Source organism: Cydia amplana, chromosome 5 (assembly GCF_948474715.1).
Source record: "Cydia amplana chromosome 5, ilCydAmpl1.1, whole genome shotgun sequence".
Classification (NCBI taxonomy): domain Eukaryota; kingdom Metazoa; phylum Arthropoda; class Insecta; order Lepidoptera; family Tortricidae; genus Cydia; species Cydia amplana.
In genome coordinates this window covers 18,426,023-18,442,637 of record NC_086073.1, presented here as the reverse complement: position 1 = coordinate 18,442,637, position 16,615 = coordinate 18,426,023, and the positions used below count along the sequence as shown (strand labels likewise).

The window sequence follows — 16,615 nt, the reverse complement described above, 5'->3', positions numbered from 1 at the left end:
AATGTGCTTTTCTTTGTAGTTTCGTACATAGATAATTTGCCATAAAAAAGAATAATTAAGAAGTCAAAACCTGCCCCGAAAAATGTATCTATTTTCCGCTGAGTTACGAAAACACATTTCACGATGAAATTGCGCATATATTGTATGTACAGAATAGATAACTCGACAAAAAAACCGATCAAGAGCGAGTCGGACTCGGGTTCCAAGGGTTCCGTACATTTAAGTCCGACTCACGCTTGACTGCACATTTCTAATAGGTTTTCCTTCACCTATAGGTAAAGAACTAATTTGTGTATTTTTTTCAAATTTTTTGAGCCAGGAGTTGATAAGGGGGGGAATGGTCCGACAGACAGACGCACGAGTGATCCTATATATAAGGGTTCCGTTGTTTCCTTTTGAGGTAAGGAACCCTAAACATAAAAATCAGTTCAACTATTTGTTGCATCACAGAAAAATTGATACTCCATTCGTAGATCCATCCGTTTGCAAAAGCGATTTGGCATAAAGCTACCAAGATATTATTAAAGATACCTTATCACTAACGAGACCCCAATTCTAATACTTTCCCCTTTAAAAGAGCTTAACACTGAGAACGGGTGCGGCGTTTACGTCTTTTTAAAGCGATACTGATGTGTATAAAAGGGCGTAAGGTGTATAGAAAAGTATGGCGTATACATCGTTTGTTACACAAAGGTAGATACGCAGTGGGCCGGTCCACTCACGCGCAGTTGATCCCCATCAGGGCGGGGCGCCGAAAGGTCGCAGGTTCGGTGCCGGCGATGGACGTATTGATTAGGTGTTACATTAAAAGATAGCAGCGTGGATTGATAAGATGTTAATGTGTTTAAAAAGGTATGGATAGTTTGGGAAAAAACTAAATGTGTTTTGTGGCTATAGGCGCCAATCTAGTCATTGTAAAGAGGGTGCCTTAATAAAATTTCCTTAAAAGAAAGTTTGTCTTGTAACTTGTAATTCTAAAGTTGTATGCTAGACATACATACATGTCTATGAAAGACAAAAATGTGCCCTAGGTCGGGTAGGAAAAAGTATTGTCACTTAATTTTAAAATAACAACGGAAAGTACCATACCTACCATACGAAACAAGGAGGAAGTGTATATTTTTTTTAATTTGGTTTTAAAGTAGGTAATTTCAACCACTTATATGATCATTTGAGTTTATAATAAAAACTTATTTTAACTTTTTAAGACGTTTATTATGACTCCGCCTATACTGACCAACCCCGCTTACTATGACGTAATTACTGTGCGAATTTTGGTTTTCATATACAATTCTTAGTGACAAAGTCGGATAAGATGACTTCGCTTATAGTGACAAACCGCTTACTATAAATCCTATTTTCATGAAATTATGTCCGGTTATACTGACCGTTTGCTGGTTTTCGTGGTCGTCCCCACGTCTTTCCCTGCGAGGACGTATAATGCGTGCGTGGCATGTAAGTTATTTTAGATTTGATTCTCAGCAACAAGTTGATAATTGGTCAGGTTATTAAAACTAATTTCTTACAAAGGAATTCGAGATTAATTCGGAAAAATTACCAAAAATAAGAAGTTAATCCACTATGCTTTAATATGACATCCGCTTAGTATGACGTGTTTGTCACTTCGCTTCGATGTCATTATTTTAAGCGGATTCTATGTAGTTACAAGGTTATTACATATTTCCATTCCGGCTTCCCACATATGTCACAAATATGACTAGTAGGTCCTTACTTAGGATTTTACCTTTCTGATATTTATACAATAACAATTCATTCGGTAAGTCCCACTGCGGTTCAGGATAACTTTTGGTCGTTATCACAGGGGAATTAAATCATCAGTGTGTATAAATAAATAAACCGTCATCGCATCAAATAATGCTTCAATAAAATGATAACTACATGTCATCACTGTGTCTGTAAAATAATAACTAACTACATGTCGTCACTTCTTAATTCTTAGGCACATTGTTGGGAAGACCATGATGAGGCCTGTGTTTCTAGGGGTCTGTATTGTTTCCCAAAAAGTTTTATGTCATAATGTATTGTTTGCCCGCATTTTGGTTAGTCATACTCGTAATTCATTTGGTTCAGAAACACGTCACTTTTCAGGGTTGCCATAAAACAAACCTAACCTATCGATAACCTTACGAAAAACCTGAAAAGTTAACGGTTTCAGTTTTATGACAAATGATAATATGACAAACAATACATTATGACATTTATGACTTAAAACTTTATGGGAAACAAAGGGACCCCGTTTCTAGGTACTCGAAGACAACACTTTAAAAAAAATCGTATCTTGTTCAGTCAATCAAAAGAAAAATGTGGCATCTTTGTATGGGACTCTAGCAATTTATGAGTGATAATAAGTACATCTCAAAGCGGCCTTATCGCAGAAGCTCCAACCAACCTTCGATCTACCTAAACTTGTAACAACTTATCGATTCGCAGTAGGCATGTTGTTATCAGTCCTGTGGGTGTTAGTTTCCTGAAGATAACGCCTGATAACCAACCAGCTTGCTAATTAGCCTTTAAAAGGCATATATACGTTATTTTATCAGGTCGGATAACAAGTATTGATTGAGAGTTTTATAAGGAACAAAAGGAACTTTAAATGTTAAGTATAAGTCACTTGTCACAGTTTACTACAAAAGTCAGTCACAAACAAAACAAAACATAACAACAAAATCTTTGAAACTATACTTTGAAATTATACTTTGTGCATTGGTATTTGCATTATTTGACACATGTCACTCAACAGCAATACAACGTAAAATGTCTTGCACATCGAAATCACAAATGAAGACAATTGCACTGCGAACGTTTACGTTCTACGTCTTTTTTATTTATTTAGGGTTGGCCGGACACCACCGTTATGAATCGGTAGTCGTCTAAGTAAATCGATATAAATTTTTCATTTTAGGTCGCAACAATTAAATTCAATGTTTTATTCATAAAATATACATTTTACACGTAAAATTTTTAAACATTATTAAATCTAGGTAAATTTTGTTATAAATCATTCATATTACAATAGTTATTAGATATCAAAGCATTATTAAATTTATTATATCTTATTATTATTTATTAACCATATAACTCTACCTTTATTTAAATCTCAAATAAAAATTCATTAAACGTCACAATTCGATACCTCAGTCTAGGTGCCATCCAATCGTAATCGCTTGCTGTGACAATCGATTTGGGTTAGTTACATCTCTATATACGTCAGTCATAATGTGTCAAATAATGCAAATACGAATAATACCACTATAGTATTTTTTTTCGTAAGTACAAACAGCATCAGCAACACTTCTTCACTCTACATCGGACGACCTTATTACAAAAGGCATAAGGTCCACCGATGTACAGTTAACAGAACAGTGTGGGCGATACCAATATAAAGTTGAACCGCCAACTGCAAGGCAAGATGGACCAAAAAGTTTCTTTAAGTTTTTTTCGTGCGCTTAAGTCACATTCACTCATTCATTCAATACTGCTTTTGCGATTATTATTCTGTGTAGCCGACGTAGCCGTGTGTTATAAAATATATAATCACCTTAAAGATGACATCAAAGCTCAAACATATGACAAAAAATTTAATAAAATGTTGAAAGACTTTCTAATAAATAAATGTTACTACGACTTAAAGGACTTTTTCGATGACGATGTTACAGACACCTTCTATGCTTAGTTATAAATACTTACCTAAATTATAAATAAAGATTGAATTTTATTATAATTAATATTGTACATTAATTAATTTATGTTAATATGTATATTTATTAGTGATCTCGTGTATAATTACAAGAACTGTTTCATAACTTGTTTTTTAGATACAATGTAATAATTTTGCTACATACAATAAATAAAAATACTATAATAATATGTCATTAGTTAGAAGTAAGCTATGATGCTGTGCCCTTACAGGGTCCATGTGAGACATTGTACATTTATTCTGACATCTATACTGTACCATGGTTGCAATAAAGAATTATGAATTAAGAATTATGAATGATCATTCAACTCTTATGCCGATACCTATAGTCTGTCAAGCGGGATATGTCAGTAGCAATGTAAAGCAAACTAAAGTATGGTATCGCTAGGAAACGAACAAAAAGCAGCAATTAAATGTAAACAAAACAGTTCCACAGATAAGGTATAAATGACACGCGCTTTTCGAACAATTCAAACGTAGTGTTGCTAACCCGCAATTTTTCATGCCGCCTTTTTCTACTGACAAGATTTGCTTGACCAAGTATATATCACATTTTACAAACTCGATGTCTCTTAAAACGCTCGCATAACCTCAAAATCCTCAACACTCACTAAAACAGCCAACATTGTGCCACACGCCCCCGAATCCAAGCACCGGTTGATAATGAACGTGAAATCTCGGAGGAGATAACAGCCCCCCCCTCTTATCAGATCGCCGCGCTCCGCCGGTCCCATTCACTCTTTTATCACGGCTGTACTCATTTGTTTTAAAACTATTTTGACAGTTGAAACGGTTAGGTTGGCAACTGTTTTTGGAAATGTGCCGTGTGCAGTTTTTTGGTGTGTTGCGTTATCTGTGCTCTTTTAGTGAAAATTATAATAATCATTTTCAAAAGTACCTACCTTCACTTCATAAAAAAACTTTTTTTAGAAACCTGAACCTCATTTAAAAAAAACTATAGTTGGTCAAACCAATTTGTCAGTAAATGAGAACCAAAAAAACTATACTCATCCTTGAATAATTTTACGGTTTAGACCCACTTGTTTTAAGTCACTCGCGCGACATACGAAATTCGATTAAACTCATCCTTTTCTTTTGGGTGCTAGTATACTAGTGTAAGACAAAGATAGTATGATTATCTCTGTCTATGTTTGAAATGAGACAGTCCTTTGACAAACTATACCTATGTGTCACCATTGATAATTACTGTTTCGTTTTATTTTATTTGTAGTCTGTCAATCCATTTCCGTCAGTAGAAAAACGTATAGTCTATTTTTTTATTCGGTAGACTAAAATGACATTTCATAGTATGAAGATCATGTGTCATTTCATACTATGAAATGTCATTTTAGTCTACCGAATAAAAAAATAGATTTTAGGTATGTCAAAAATATCAAGTTCAAAACTGAAAACATATTTATATACTACACCATAGACAAAACTTCTTAATATCCCTTCTCGATAACCACATGGCTATCCTCCGTCCCTTTCGCACTTAAGATGGCCGCGTGAGATTTTATCGCGCCTGCGCGTTAAGAGAAGCAGGTGGTCTGTTATTTTTTTTTAATAACTTTTTTTAAATACGATGATCGTATTCCATCTGGACTTGATAAGAATCGGGTAGGATGCGGGGTTATCAATTTTATATGGAAATTTGCTACCGCGCTTGTTTATTTTGTTTCTGAGTAAAAATACCGTGATAACCTTTTGACCATGTTGTCATCGTGCATTGTAATGTCAATTGTCATACTCGGAGAAAGTCGAAGTTTTTGAAGAAGTTTACACTAACACATAGGTAACTAGTTATATTCAAAGTGTAAAAAGTTTATAAATTGAGAAGTTGTATAAAAATTACAAAGAAAAATGACATAACATACTGTGTATTTTCAAATTATTGTGTTCTAATTAGAATCAAAATTGACTCTTATTACTTATTACTTTATGGGACGTAATAATTAGAGTGCGAAATTCATGTTTTTGTTAAAATAAATGAGGCTACTTTCTTGTGACTGTCACATTTTTGACGTTATTGCCTAAAATGGCAACAAATATGTATGGAAATTGTTTAGTTCCATTTTATTTAATTTCTACTCTTTCATGTCGCACTACTTACCTATTATATTGATAATCATATCATATCTAAGTTTTCTTCCGTATTCTACTTAATAACAAAATAGATTAGAGCTGCTATGAACAATGGACCGGCCTATCTCTCTCGAGTATCAATATTAATTACAAAATATTTACTCTCAACCAAGATTTATCTGCTATCAAAAGTAATCAAGGCGAACGAAACAATTACCAAGCAATGTAAACAAAAATAAGTTTTTGGCAAAATATTAATTTTTGGTAAGTACAAGCTTTTATCGCTGACTGTATTTTTCTTTCCACAGCCAACTACTACTCATCGAGGCAATTCTAAAAACCCCAAACATAGTTACATACATACAGGTACATTGCAAGTTAAATAAAAGTTTGTAATAAAAGCTTGTAATCAAGCTCTTCATATGTTTGACAAGTTTGACGTTGAGAGTTAAGACGCCTGTCAGAAATGTCAAAATATTAGACACGGCACGCAGGACATGAACATATCCGTATCATATGTGACATGCGATAACCATCCTTAAGAGTATGGAGATATGATTTATTTAGATGTTTGACGAGATATGTCACTGACAAGTACGGTCACGATTTCACGAATTCAGTGGCGCATTTTAAAAGTTTGTATCTGAGATTGTAACTTACAGTTTTTGGACGTTGCCTTTCGAAGATTTACTAAAAGATTTAACAATCAACAATTATGTACCTATGCACTGTAAAGAATATCTGTAAAAATTAAATACATAAACCAGTACCTAAAAAAAAGTAGGTGGGTACGTAGGAAACCTAAAAAAGTTTGACAGCTAAATTTTTTTTAAGCCCTGTTTATTTAACCCGTGGAGCGCCCTACCAAGACACGTGTGCCGGTAACTAGTAAGTATAATAGGAGTTCCATATTACGGTAATTCTGGGGCGCTCCACGGGTTAACAGTTTTATTTACATGGCTAAAATCACAGAACTATCAAGAAACCGAATCACTTTTGAACACTATCAAATAGTCACCTTAATAACTATTCTCCCGGAAAACTAGTGTTAATGCGCAAGTCTTATATAATCACACCCATACACACGGAAATCACCATCCCATCATTTATACTGGCTACTGACTCACCTTATAACACACACACACACACACACACACACACACACACACACACACGTCAGCCGTTTTTGTTTTTGTTTAGAACATATATTCATCTAGACTCTTTACATTTCCCCTTTCTATCTTAGTAGTATGTTCCTTTAGTACTTAAGTTTATAAAATAACTTGTACCACTTTCCTCGGAGGAATCGCTGAATCCTGAGTCACAGGCTTTGTCCTAGTTCAGGAAACAGAGGCTCAATCCAAAATGAAACTGATACAAACCTAATACTTATAAGTTTTTTTTTTTTGTTTTGTTTCCTTTTTTTTGTAATTGTATAAGGCTGTAATACTTACTGTATTAGGTTTCAAGTAAATAAATAAAGATTATTATTGAAAAAAATAAAGATTATTATTACATACCAAAACTTATGTATTTTATGAATCAGCCTGTATTCAAGTATTTCTTAAAAAAATTAACAAGTACATGTTTACTAGTAACAGAAAAACCCCTGTGCAGTTACAACTTTTGTTTTCATCAAGTTACTTTTAAAAACAGATAACATTTATTTATTGCCATCTCAAAGATAATTTGGCTCGTAATAAAAATCCCAGTATTTACAGTACCACTGTTACGGCTATCAGACATCCAAACAAGATAAAAAACAAACATTCTTAACGACATTCTTTATCGCGATTCCGGAGAAATCTCTTTAAGGGCCAACTTCAAAATATAACTTGGAATATGCAATCAAAATAAATGTTGTTTTTGTATCGGAACGCATTTTTAAAACAAAAATATGATCGACTTGGCATTTGGTAACAAAGTTTGATTTTCGAACCGACTTTTATTTAAAACTAAATCAAATACATGTTTTAACGATCGTAGCGCTTCTTTATGGGTTCGAAATTCAAAATGTTGACCATAGACAACACAAGACAATAAAAATACAGATTAAATAAAAATGTAAACAAGGTTTGTTCACGTACACATTGTTTTGACGTCGACAGCGCCGCCTGGCGGTGCACCGGCGCACGCCAGCTCCAGCTGTTTCAGGTACCTCAGCCACAATAACATCACAGAAGCTACAGAAACACTTTTAAACACTACAATTGTCTTCAACAGACCGAATATTCGTTCGCACCGTCATGCTTTTCCCGCGTAAACTGAGTGACTGGCTGCCGCGCGGACTCCCCTCCACGCACACAGCGCCGCGCTGGCGTGTGTGCACGGCGACCCACACTAGCGCGCCCGATTCCTTATCAGGTTGGTTTAACTAGCATTGGCTGGCCCGAGATGCTATCAGACCCGAGCTCGCGGTAACGCTGCATAGAAAGATAACGTCTGTGATGCTATCATTATGTTTGAATAAACTTGTATAAAATGTCAAATAAAAAAGCTGCGCGCCATAAATGTCGTCTCTATGGGTGATTTTTGAAAGATAGGGCAGAGACAATGGGGGTTTTATGGAGTGGGTCGAACATTGTTATGCTAACTCTATCAGGAAATGTTGGTTAAGTATCATACTTGAGCTTTGTAATGACTATATTTCGCCCTCTTTCGATAATCATTTTTGGGGGACAATATGAACTCATTGAGATCATAATTGGGTATAAAACGTACCACAAAAAAATTAGTCACCAGTTAGGTTACATTTATATCCGAGTCCTGACCCAGCCTCAAAACCACAAAAAGAAGAATATGTCAAAGAGACTTATTATAGAACATGACTTCATAAACAAATTGACTCTGTTCCTACATACATTATACATAATTATATCTAACACCATAAACGAAATGAGAAAATACAGGTCTACCTAAATTAAATTAAGTCATCTGCAATAATTTACGGGGTGCATCAGCCATCCAAAATGTATGGGAGAGTCAATTTTATTTCGCGATTTCGAGGTTGGTCCCATAGTAAGTTGCTCAGTATGACCTAATATATTTAACCCGTAAATTATTGCAGGTGACTAAATTTACACCCTGTGTAACATTTCTTTTTTGTATTTTTGTCAATGAGGTAAACGTCCCAGTGCTCGATAATTAAATGCCAAATAATTGACACCCTGTTATCACATCAATTTTTGACTTATTCATTATTCAAAATTTTATAAATATGACATGTACTGGGTAGGTGACGATCACTGTGATACCATAGCTATTTTACAACGCTTTCCATATTTTTTACACAAAACACATGTAATTTAATTTGTAATTGTAAAAACGTTGCTTTAGTTGTTTTTTTAAAGAACAATGAAGACTAAGGTAAAATCGTGATCGGGCCCGTTTCACCACGAGACTGTATCTATTTCAGTTTTTATCTGTGATCCGCTATCTATTATCTATGATCGAATTGATTAGTGCTAGACACGATATCAGACAGGTGGCTTGGCTGAGGTTTTAAAAGCACTAAAATAAACTGTGATGATATTTTGTGATAATGATAGATGTAAAAGAGAAGATAGTTTGTTGTGAAATGTGGTTTTACTGCGTTTTTTCTCAGATATGAGATAATTTAGCTATAGAAAGTAAATGGAAAGAATAAGCATGTTGGGAATACTTTTAGGTACCTACCTACATTTATAAGTATTTACATACTTACGATTGTTTTTGTACTGGAGTAAAAACATTTCCACTTCAAACGTTGGTACATTATTTGGTGCTTATGATTGAAAATTGGAAGGTTTGATTAAACGTGAACTGGAACTTACCTGAAAATAAAGAAAAGTTATCAATTAAAATATTTTTTTGGCAAAAATTTCATTTCATATCAGTACTCTTTTTCCACAGACAACTAATACTCATCGAGACAATTCTAACAAATCCCTAACACAATTAGATTGCGTTGTTTTATCACAGAATTCCTATGGCCACCTTATGTCTCCATCATCAGATCAGCTCGATGGTACCATAATATTTCATTGTCACCCGATGCAACATTTCAGCTTCTTCGGAAACCGGGAAGGCGGTCAAATTTAACTAGCAAGATTGTGAATTGTGAAAGTAGGTACCTATCATAATCACCTAACTACCTACATTATGTACCAAAAGTGGATAGGCTAAGGAAAAACAAAAATAACTAAGCAAAGTCAGTGATTAATTAAAATTATAATAAAAGCATGACTCTATCTTTGGAATGTTTATTATCTGTGGTTTTGCCAAGGAAAATCCAATAATATGCTACCTATAGGTAGCCTAAAACTAAACCACAACTACAATATGGCATGGAAAAAACCATATTATGTCATGTTACAAATATTTTAAGATAAACCTATCTATTTGAATAACCATTCATTGAATACTAAGGATAAAAATTGCCCAAATTGTCAATATTATAAAGGATTCTAATTGTATTTTTTAGGAAAACATAAGTATAGGTATATTTTATTAAAAGTATAGGTAGCTTTTATTAGGTCGACCTGTATGTAACTAAAATGTAATGGAATCTTGCAAGTTAAATTTGATCCACTTCCCGGTTTCCGATTGAGCTGAAATTTTGCATACACATGTAAGTCGGGTGACAATGCAATATTATGGTACCATCGAGCTGATCTGATGATGGAGACAGGAGGTGGCCATAGGAACTCGACCTGTATGTAACTAAAATGTAATGGAATCTTGCAAGTTAAATTTGATCCACTTCCCGGTTTCCGATTGAGCTGAAATTTTGCATACACATGTAAGTCGGGTGACAATCCAATATTATGGTACCATCGAGCTGATCTGATGATGGAGGAGGAGGAGGAGGAGGAGGTGGCCATAGGAACTCTGTGATGAAACAACGCAACCTAATTGTGTTAGGGGTTGTTAGTATTGTCTCGATGAGTATTAGTTGTCTGTCGTAAGAAAAGTACAGTCTGTGATAAAAGCTTGTACCTAAAATGAATTTTTTGACAAAAACTTATTTTATTTATGCCCCAGAGACTAAAATGAAAGTTAGATTGCCCCAATTTATGTGACCGATATTTCAAATTAGATTCTGGAATAAACAAAATTGATAGGTAGGTATATAAAAATAAAGAATAATAATTTAATGCAAGCTGCCTAGCATTAACAATATTAACTCTTAATCAAATAACGGGAAATTATTTCCCACTTCGTTCTAAGTTACGAAATATTTATTATCTTTTTAATGGCAGCACTCAGCGATAGCGATACCAAACATACAGATTTAAAATCTTAGTAACATTTTGAATTTGAAAAATGGCAACACTTTTCTAATGGCCGCCATTTTTGACCATATGTCAAAGTCAATGTCAGTTGTCGTGATTTTTTTTGCAATAACACCATTTTTTTTGGTGTTTTGAGCTTAAGTGCGTAAAAAAATCTGGTAAGTGCATACACTGAATACTATCATAAACGAGACTTATTTTTCCTGTGTTTTGCTTGAAAATAATTGTGATAACGATATGAATTAGCCAAGATTTTAAGGTTTTAGTAAGTGGGAAATTATTTCCCATTGTTTGTTCCTGAACATACGATTTAGAAAAAAAAATAGTAGGTTTTATCAAGTGGGAAATTATTTCCCAGTGTTTGTTCTACACCTAAATTATAATTTGTTTCCATATATAAAAATATATGCCCGTTTGTCTGTTGCACAAAAAAATCTGAGTATTCTTTTTTCTTTTAATTCTTTCTTTGATTTTTGAAGATAACGTTAAAAAATCATACTTGAATTCCAAGCAAAGCCGGGGGGTGCTACTAACTAGTAAAAAGTTCGTAACCGTATCGGACAATGGGAAACAATTTCCCACTTATTCTAAATTTTGGTATTCCATAACGGATAACGGGAAATTATTTCCCACCGCAAAACCCCCCTTTCCCCCCACTTAAATTTTTTAAATATATTTTTTCGTAATCTACGCACCCAAATTACCTAAAAACCATTCTTAATTTCCAAAAATCTCATAAAAAGTGTTCCGTTTGATTAAGGGTTAACATCGTACTTATCAATGCCTTGTTGGAGCAATGCGCGAGCGGTACGCTATATATACGTGCATAGCCCTGTCTCTCTCGTACACCGGAGCGGCGTGCGGATCGCATCATAGTGATAATAACTAACTATAAAACTTATCTCAGATTAGCTGCGGAGTTCGTGCCGTTAAATTTCATCTTTCATCAGAGAGGGATGCGCGATACTCCACTTCGCTAAGCCAAACTGTCTTAAGTGACGTTTCGTGTAAAAACACCCTCTAGGAAGAGTAACGCTGCCTTTCCACCACTGAGGCGGAGATGAGCGAAGATGAGAGGAGAGGACAGAGGAGTCGTGCGGGTATAATTCAATATCATTGGTTGTAATCCACGTCTCTTCTCCGCTCCGCTCATCTCCGCCTTAGTGGAATTGCGTAAGGCTGCCTTTCCACTGTGCCTAGGTGGTGATCACTGTAACATTTATCCGTGTACAAATGTAACTTCTGGCAAATATATTTTTAATTTTCATTCACTGCTTAAAGTCATCCTGTGTAAAGCCTGCGCGTAAACTCATTTACATTGCGCGTATGTTCCAACTATCTTTTATCATCGATTAACTTTTTGTGATTTTATCAGCGGTTAGTTAAAATAATAATGGGTTATGAGTTACTGGTTTTAAAAGGCCATGTGTAAAGGTTTATTTTTACACTAGTTTTTGCTGGACTTCATAATTGTGATAAGAAGGTAGATAAAGGCTTATTAGAAAGTCTGAAAATTATATTTTAAGTATTTCTGAGGCGCAAAAAACAAGTAGGTACCCATACACCTGTAGCATCCCAGGTAGCATTTATACGTCATTATGACGTCCGTTTACGGTACTGCTCGACGTAAGAGACGTCATTTCTTGACGTCGGGGGGTCCCAGCAGATGACGTCAATTTGTCACAGCCTCAAGACGTCAGTTTACAGACGTAATACTGACGTCATATACTGACTTCATAGGGACGTTACTGGGCCGTACATATTAGGGCAGCCACTGACGTTGGAGTGACGTCATATACTGGATTCATAGGGACGTTACTGGGCCGTACGTATTAGGGCAGCCAAGAAATTGGAGTAACGCGCTCTGCTGTCGAATCCTAGGACCGAATAGCCAACTATCCGGTTCGAAGGACCATGTACGAGGTTCAAAAATAACACTGTATAAAACTACCACTTCATTTACTATTTACACTACTGTACACTGTACAACACTCACTAATGCTTTTGAATTGACGACCTATGGTTCCTCGAACCTTATATATAAGCCCGGAAAAATCTTAACACCGCGTTGTAGAACAGACGCGTTGGGAACAAAGCGCCATCTCTTGACTTATTTGGTAATAAATTTTCTATAACAACAAAATTTTACATTTGCTAAATTGTGAATTTTAATGCAAAATATTACAAACATGTTATTCCAAATAATTTTACAAATATTTTAGAGTTAATTGCCAACAAAAATAACCATAATCTATAAATGAATTATGTGAAAGGTACGTCCTGATAGTGACTCCAAATAGACGTCACTGAAACGTCATGTTTGTGACCAAAAATGTACATCCTGACAGTGACCCCAAATAGACGTCAGTGAAACGTCAACTTTAGACTAAAATGGTCAGATATTATAAGTTTCTTCTATGGCAAGTATATTGACGAGTAGAGTCGGGTGAGGAGTTAGTGGAAGTTAAACACCTTATGTGTGCTAGTATAAGAACATTCTGAACCTTTATTCTCTAAATGCCTATTGTTTTATACACGTTAGGTTGCGCTGACACAAGCAATATGCGTTTATGTCGCAGTAAACCAAAGCGTTACTGCTAAACACTAAAAGTGGACATTTACCACATTACACCTCCCCCGAAAGTTCCTCTCACCGCCGGGGTGGCAGAAGAAAAAATTTAAACGCATGTTACTTGTTTACAATTTTTTCTGAAATTTAATAAAAAAATATGTTAATAAATTGTATAGGTAGGTATAATAAAACAGTCTTTATTCAGCTTGGTCCTTATGTGTCGTATTAATGTCGTAGTCCTTGTAAAAAAATATCGTTATCTTTTAATAAGAAAATATTATCTTCACTTAAAATCTCTCAAACGTTAAATATATTAATTTACTTCCTTTTCTCATAAAATATGAATCTCCTTCTTTAAAAACATTTACCTACTCTTCATCTTTAAAACATTTACTATTCAACTTTAAAACATTTAAAAACATTTGGTATTCAACTTTAAAATATTCACTCTCGCTGTTTATAGTTACGGTATCTCCCATAATTCTGATAATAAAATAAACTAATGCCGTATTAAATGTTAAGCCTTTCACGGACACCTATGAGGTCGACTATGATCAAGGGCATAACTGGGTTGCGCCTCTGTGCGCATCCTTCACCTATCAATGCTATCCATAGCAATTCTTCAATAAACACCTAGGGCATGGTCACCCTTTATCAACTCTATAAAATGGCATATCAGGCCAGGCTGTACGGCTCTGCCTGTACCTAGAGACACAAATACATTAAGACAATAAGTCTCCTACAACTTTCACGGAGGATACTGTATATCACACTATGATCAAGTGCTCTAGCTATAAGGTCACATTTTCTAAATAAATGTGCCTAAACTCCTTAAAACTTCTCAAAATTGTACCGTACTGTAAGCTTTCTATAAAATAAACAATATTATTTAACTTCCAAAATTAAAAAAAAAAATGATGTAATAAATCAAACTTTCGCTGTATATCAGGTGATCAGTCCGACACGTAGCTAAAGTATCAATCATTACTAAGAAACAATTAAATATTTTTATTGAATTGAATTGTTAATTATTTAATCGTTATGCGATGTATCAAATTTCATTCATCGCTTATTAAAATATTCTAACTCGCGGCAAAGTCTCGCGGCCTAGTTAAGTTTTCTGTCGACGTGCGCACAAAGTGTGGCACGCGCTGCAAATTGCAACATACATGATTGAGGACACTATTCGACACTTTTAATTTTTATATTATATTATGGCTTCTTATGAAAATTATTTATGCTCGAAACGAAATTGAGTTTAGCGACAACCTTTAATAATTATGAATGATTTAAATATGACTGCTACTGAATTGGAAAAAAAAATGCTGGCTTTTAGAGTAAATTAATTAAAATAATAAATTACATGTAGGATTTACATCCTATTGCTGCGTGGCTGGCCGTCCTCGGCTTCGTCTTCGTTCGGTCCGGTGCGAGTTCGCGTACGGCATTCTTGCTGCTGCTGGCGTGGCCTGGCGAGCTGGCATTTCCATATGGCACTCGCTTGACGCTTCATATGGCTGGCTGGCTCTGCTTCCGATGATTATGATGGTGGGCCGGGATAACCCTGGACTCCTCTTGAAATGGGCCGGGATAACCCTGGACACCTCTTGATTTGCGAGCCGGGATAACCCTGGACAACGCTCTTCTTTCTTCCTTCTTCGTCTCTTCTTAATTTCTTTTCCTAACGCGGTTTCCGCTTTTTGATGTTGGTTGGTTCTTCTCAGGTTGTTTCTTGATTCTTGATAAGCTGGTTGGTTCTGACTGCGTGGATTGGTGTTGAAAAAGTGGTTCTTCTTTTTTTTTTCTTGCTTGATTTTTCCTTCTTTCTTGGGTGTTAGTTCCTTGTTGGTTCACTGGTCTGGATCGCCATCAGATATTATAAGTTTCTTCTATGGCAAGTATATTGACGAGTAGAGTCGGGTGAGGAGTTAGTGGAAGTTAAACACCTTATGTGTGCTAGTATAAGAACATTCTGAACCTTTATTCTCTAAATGCCTATTGTTTTATACACGTTAGGTTGCGCTGACACAAGCAATATGCGTTTATGTCGCAGTAAACCAAAGCGTTACTGCTAAACACTAAAAGTGGACATTTACCACATTACAATGGTACGTCCTGATAGTGACCCCAAATAGACGTCAGTGAAACGTCGTATTTGTGACCAAAAAGGTACGTCCTGATAGTGACCCCAAATACACGTAAGTGAAACGTCAACTTTGTGACTAAAATAGTACGTCCTGATAGTGACCCCAAATAGACGTCAGTGATACGTCGTATTTGTGAACAAAAAGGTACGTCCTGATAGTGACCCCAAATAGACGTCACTGAAACGTCTTGTTTGTGACCAAAAAGGTACGTCCTGATAGTGACCCCTAATAGACGTCAGTGAAACGTCAACTTTGTGACTAAAATAGTACGTCCTGATAGTGACCCTAAATAGACGTCATTAAAACGTCAATTTTGTGACAAAAAGGTACGTCCTGATAGTGACCCCAAATGGACGTCAGTAAAACGTCTATTCTCGACGAATAAATGACCGACCTTATTATGACCTATAAATGACGTCGCCTGTGCGTCGCTGACGTCAATTTGCTACCTGGGATATTATGTAAGCTTATTTATAGTCGTAAATGCGAGCCTTTAGATTCTTTAAAACAATGATTGAATAACCTAGTTTTAGGTAATCTAACCAAAATTAATTTGTACATTTAAATTCGTCATATAGGTACGTATATTAATATGCGGAATGAAGTTACATTTAATTAAAATAAAATAATAGTAACAAAAGGGGCGCAATAGAATAACTCTATGATAGGCCGTCTGGGCTAGGCTTCCTGAAATTGGAAGTCCAGCAGGCCCATTATGGATGGCTTTATCCACGTGACAAAACAACTGTCACTTTTTAACACCGCGGGATAGAAAAAGTGATGGATACCGTTTTATCACGCTGTCACGTAGACAAGAACG

The 16,615-nt window shown here is 35.4% G+C and overlaps 1 protein-coding gene across 2 annotated transcripts in view; it reads right to left on the bottom strand.

Annotated features, from left to right (window-relative positions):
• The window catches only part of LOC134648318 (zinc finger protein ush), a 269,240-nt gene that overhangs the window by 133,820 nt on the left and 118,805 nt on the right, over positions 1 to 16,615 (bottom strand). Inside the window, exon 1 of one of the 2 annotated variants that reach the window (XM_063502815.1) lies at positions 7,891 to 8,458. The exons of the other annotated variant lie outside the window; for it this stretch is intronic. Within the exon in view, the coding sequence (XP_063358885.1) occupies positions 7,891 to 7,978 (88 nt within the window). The 5' untranslated portion in view covers positions 7,979 to 8,458. Of the gene's footprint in view, positions 1 to 7,890; positions 8,459 to 16,615 lie in introns of those variants that run through there. 2 annotated transcript variants of the gene reach the window in all.